Consider the following 4,608-nt stretch of genomic DNA (forward strand, 5'->3'; position numbering starts at 1 on the left):
GAAATCAGTGGTGGAATCGGAATTTTCGCATAACAGAGTGACGAATAAATGTATTATACATAAGTCGAAAATATTCAAAATTTCTACATATAGCTCTATAAAAAATTCAAAATATTGGTTGACCCCTAGCTCTCCTATTGCATGTATTGATCCATCTTGTTGATATTGCACAAGAAGTTCAAATTTTTCGGTCGATCCCCACTTTTAACAAACTTTTGAATCCAAATTCAATTTGAGAACTCTTGAACTTGAGAAATTGACATTTGATTGATACCATAAACTTATTAACTTGGGACTTTAATCCCCTATAAATACTGCCATTTCTCACACTTTCCACAGCAAAATTTTGAATATGCTACCAAACATGTTGCTTCGATCATTTCGAACCGAGTGTTCAAGGTAGTATATAAGCTAAATTATTTATTTATCTCGCATAGTTTGTTAATTGGACGTGCTACATGGGACAAATCATATGTTCGATCCCTGACCTTATAAGATTTTGGAGGATATACATATATGCAACATGTTGAATATGTATATTAGATGAATGACTCGTTTGGCAAGACTCCTGTTTTTAATTATGTTTTTTTGTAGAAAGACTTTCTAAAAAAATTACTTTATGTCAACTTATTTTTCTAATCAAATAAAACATTGAAAAATTATCTTAATATATTCAAAAGCGAGAAGCAACTTTTTTTTTTTTTTTTTGGTATAATTATATATTAGCTTTTCGAGTTACAGGGAAAAGAAAAGTGGCAACTTCAATGAGGAAGCAGAAGCTAACCGGCATCTGCCTTACTCCTCGCCATTTTACAGAAATCCACTCAACAAGAATGCTAAATTCAATTCTCTTTGCGATCGCAAGACAGGTAAGGGATCTGGACCGCCGGATATTCACATTTTTAAATAATTACTTATTTACAAGTAACTTATAAGCTATTTCTTAGAAGGTTGCGAAACAAATAAAGGACCATGCTTGTCCTAGTGTACAACTATCAAAGTCCACAAAGTAAAGGGGATGTTGGTATTTGTGCTCGCATTAAATTTCCAAGAAAATAGTCATCACGAACGAGTTGACCCGATCAGAACTAATGTTGTCTCACTCACTTCATTCTCTACTGTTTATATTTAGGGGAACTTTTAAGGATGTTCAATTTTAAGGGTATCTCCACTCATTTAAGCCCCTGTTTGGCTCCATTACGGGGAAAATTTAATGTATAGAATAGTGTTTTTTGAAAAATGAGTGATTGAAAAAGAAAGAAAAATTTTCGATTTACGTGTAATATTATTTTATGGAAGATTGTGTGGTTGAAAATAGGAGAAAGAAAAATAGAATGTAATGTAATGAAAATCAAACAGGGGCTTAAATTTAGTGTCAACTTGTCTATTATGCCCTTAATGAAAAGTTACATTTTGAAATGATATTCTTAACATTTTAAGAGTCCGTTTGGTGCACATTTTTTAGATGAAAATGCATTTTCAACATCATATCGCGGGTCCCCCATTAGAGTGTAGAAGTCAAAAATTGTGTGCTGATGTGACGGAAAAAATACATTTTTGGCTCCAAAAATGAGTACCAAACAGGGGCTAAATGTCGTTCTCGACATTTGATTTTTTTATTAATTTGTCACGAATTTTGAGAAGTGGCTTCCATGAGAAGCCACATTAAGATAATGTTTTTCGATATTTGAACACCGTTTCATTTATTTAAAATGACATTTTATTTTGAACATGATATTTCTCTATATTTAAAAATATCGTTCTCGATATTTCTAAATCAATGAAAACATAGTATTTATTGTGATTTGACGTGTATACTTTTTGAAATAAATATGACAAGTTATGTGTCAAAATTTTATTGGCCAATAGCAATATTATAAAAATGTCTATTTTTTTTGTTTTAGTGTAGAATTATAAATTGTTAATAAGGATATTTTGCTCTAAATTCTTTCAAATTTGACATCTTTACAAATAACTAAATAAAAATTGACATGAAATTTCCTCTTATATTTAGAGGCCGTTTGGTGCACATTTTTTAGATGAAAATGTATTTTAAACATCATATCGCGAGTCCTCCATTAGAGTGTAGAAGTCAAAAATTGTGTGCTGATGTGACGGAAAAAATGCATTTTTGGCTCCAAAAATGCGTACCAAACAGGGGCTTATTACTGGATAATTACACTTGCTGCCAAAACTCAACTGTTATTTTACAGAAACAGAGGCTGCATCAAGAGAATGGCTACCAAGGTATCAAATTTCTCGGATCTGATCCAACGAGTCACTGCGTCTTGTCTGCTCCACCCACTGGCGGGCAACCGCCCGGATGATATCTCCGTCCAAAGGAGCGGCTCAGATTCGGATTCCGAAGAAGAAAGGTACGAAACCAAACAAGAACAAGATGGGTTCGATGAGGAAGAGGAGTCTAAAGATTGGGAAGCGGCGAACAAGGATGAACCCAGTAACGAGAGAATACTGGAGATGGAAATGCTGATGGGTGAAGTGTTCGACGCGGTATCGGCCATGAAGAGGGCATACGTTAGTCTGCAGCAGTCGCACAGTCCTTGGGATCCGGACAAAATGCGCGTGGCTGACGTGGTGGTTGTGGCGGAATTAAGGAAGCTGGGAGTGTTGAGGGAGAGGTTCAGGAGGACTGTGGGTGGTGATGGTGGAGGAAGGGGGCGGTGGAGACTAGGGTCATTGACTCTTAGAGAGGTGGTAGCACCGTACGAGGCGAGCTTGGAGGAGCTGAACAAAGAAGTGAAAGCCAAGCAAGTTGAGGTCGACAACTTGAGGGAGAAGCTCAAAACGGCGACGTCTTTCAACAGTAGCGGTGGAAGGTCAAAGGGAAAGTCAAAGAGAAGAGTCAGCTGCACTGCTCAAGGTTATTGCCTTACTCACTTTCTATAAAATCATCAAAGATTTCTCCTTTTCGAACTCAGTTCAATTCTGGAAATAAAGAGAAGATCTATTTAGGAACGAGATATTCATAATTAGCAATGATGACCATAACCTTAACTTCGCCCAAATTGGTTGTCTTTGATTTTCTTAACTTTGCCCAATTTGTTTGTCTTTGATTTTGTTATAATACTTTCTAGCTGGTGAGACCATATCTTGATTCTTACGACAGAAAGAAAACGAAAAAAAAATCCTATAATTAAATTCAGTCTAATGCTAAAATTTCATTTTCTTGAACAATTTTCATAATCTAACTGAGAATTCACTTATGACAGTTGCAGCAGCACCAGCACCAGCACCTGAGCAATTTGAAGCGACGATGAATTTAGTAACAGAGGCCTCGAAATCCTTCACTTCCCTGCTTCTCTCGCTTATGCGCTCTGCCCACTGGGACATTGCAGCTGCTGTAAGATCCATTGAAGCAGCATCCTCTAATGCCACTGCGTCCGCAGACTCGGTAGTTGGGAAGAACCACTCAAAGTACGCATTGGAATCCTATGTGAATCGAAAAATCTTTCAGGGATTTGACCACGAGACATTCTATATGGATGGCAGCCTCTCCTCGTTGCTCCACCCCGATCAGCACCGCAGAGACTGCTTCACCCAGTATCGCGACATGAAAGCCATGGACCCTGTTGAACTCCTCAGCATTTTGCCTACTTGCAGCTTTGGGAAATTTTGTTTCAAGAAGTACCTTGCAATTGTGCACCCGAAGATGGAGGAGTCCTTGTTTGGGGACTTGGAGCAAAGACGCCAAGTGCTAGACGGGCACCACCCAAGGAGTCAGTTCTATAGCGAGTTTCTGGGGTTCTCAAAGGCAGTTTGGCTTCTACATTTGCTTGCTTTCTCGTTGGACCCACTGCCTAGTCATTTTGAGGCGAATCCCGGGGCTGAGTTTCATTCTCAGTACATGGAGAGTGTGTCAAAGATTTCTTGTAACAATGGTGCAGGGAATGCCTATGCATCAATGGTTGTCAGTTTTCCTGTAAGTCCAGGATTTAAACTTGGGAATGGATCCATCATTAAGGCCAGGGTTTATCTAGTACCAAAAAATGGATTCTAAGCAATGAAGTCTGTAGCTTAGTTTAGGTTGACAATCTCTTCTGGTTTTAAAACTTTTGTTTAATGAATCATGGTGGGGTTAGATTATTGTTTCACCTGGTTTTAATGAGCCTATCCTCGTAACTGAAAGGGAGGACCGACGATTATGAAGCAGTGTTTATTTTTATTCTAATGCTATATATCATTGAGATCCCAATCCCTCTTCCTGGTGACCATTGGAGCAAAGCTACAAACTTGAACAAATAAAGTAACGAAATTGAAAATTGCCAACACAGGAGAAAGCATTAAACAACTTAAATGTATATTAATCAGTAATGCGATAACACTGATTCAGGGTTATAGATAAACATATTAGTCTCATGCTACAACAAAAGCACTAGAAGAGCCTGTAAAATGATTAATTGACCCCAAAAGATGTTTTGCCGCTCCAAAATGCCTTATTCTGTATACGCCTGAAGCAGCATTTTCGGGTATAATCCATTCTATGGTTGCATGACTTCGAGTACTTAGTTTAGAAGGTCTTGACCATATAAAGCGGAGGCAGAAATCATCGTCATCGTAAGCTGGAACCCAACGATCCTCCCCTTGAAG

At 37.9% G+C, this 4,608-nt stretch overlaps 2 protein-coding genes across 3 annotated transcripts in view; one reads left to right on the plus strand and one right to left on the minus strand.

Annotated features, from left to right (window-relative positions):
- Positions 1 to 2,176: 2,176 nt before the first annotated feature.
- LOC111375229 (protein GRAVITROPIC IN THE LIGHT 1) lies at positions 2,177 to 4,123 on the plus strand. 2 transcript variants are annotated; one of them, XM_022998029.1, is made up of 2 exons: positions 2,177 to 2,881; positions 3,237 to 4,123. In XM_022998029.1, exons 1-2 carry the CDS (start codon positions 2,236 to 2,238, stop codon positions 4,016 to 4,018), a joined length of 1,428 nt encoding a protein of 475 aa, XP_022853797.1. In that variant the 5' UTR covers positions 2,177 to 2,235; the 3' UTR covers positions 4,019 to 4,123. The 2 variants fall into 2 exon arrangements, with proteins under 2 accessions (XP_022853797.1, XP_022853796.1); XM_022998028.1 differs by having other exon boundaries at positions 2,180 to 2,881; positions 3,231 to 4,123.
- Positions 4,124 to 4,296: 173 nt separating this feature from the next.
- The window catches only part of LOC111375235 (neutral ceramidase 1-like), an 11,247-nt gene continuing 10,935 nt past the window's right edge, over positions 4,297 to 4,608 (minus strand). The window contains exon 17 of the mRNA XM_022998037.1: positions 4,297 to 4,605. Within this exon, the coding sequence (XP_022853805.1) occupies positions 4,375 to 4,605 (231 nt within the window). The 3' untranslated portion in view covers positions 4,297 to 4,374. The remainder of the gene's footprint in view (positions 4,606 to 4,608) is intronic.

Source organism: Olea europaea, unplaced genomic scaffold (assembly GCF_002742605.1).
Source record: "Olea europaea var. sylvestris unplaced genomic scaffold, O_europaea_v1 scaffold1351, whole genome shotgun sequence".
Classification (NCBI taxonomy): domain Eukaryota; kingdom Viridiplantae; phylum Streptophyta; class Magnoliopsida; order Lamiales; family Oleaceae; genus Olea; species Olea europaea.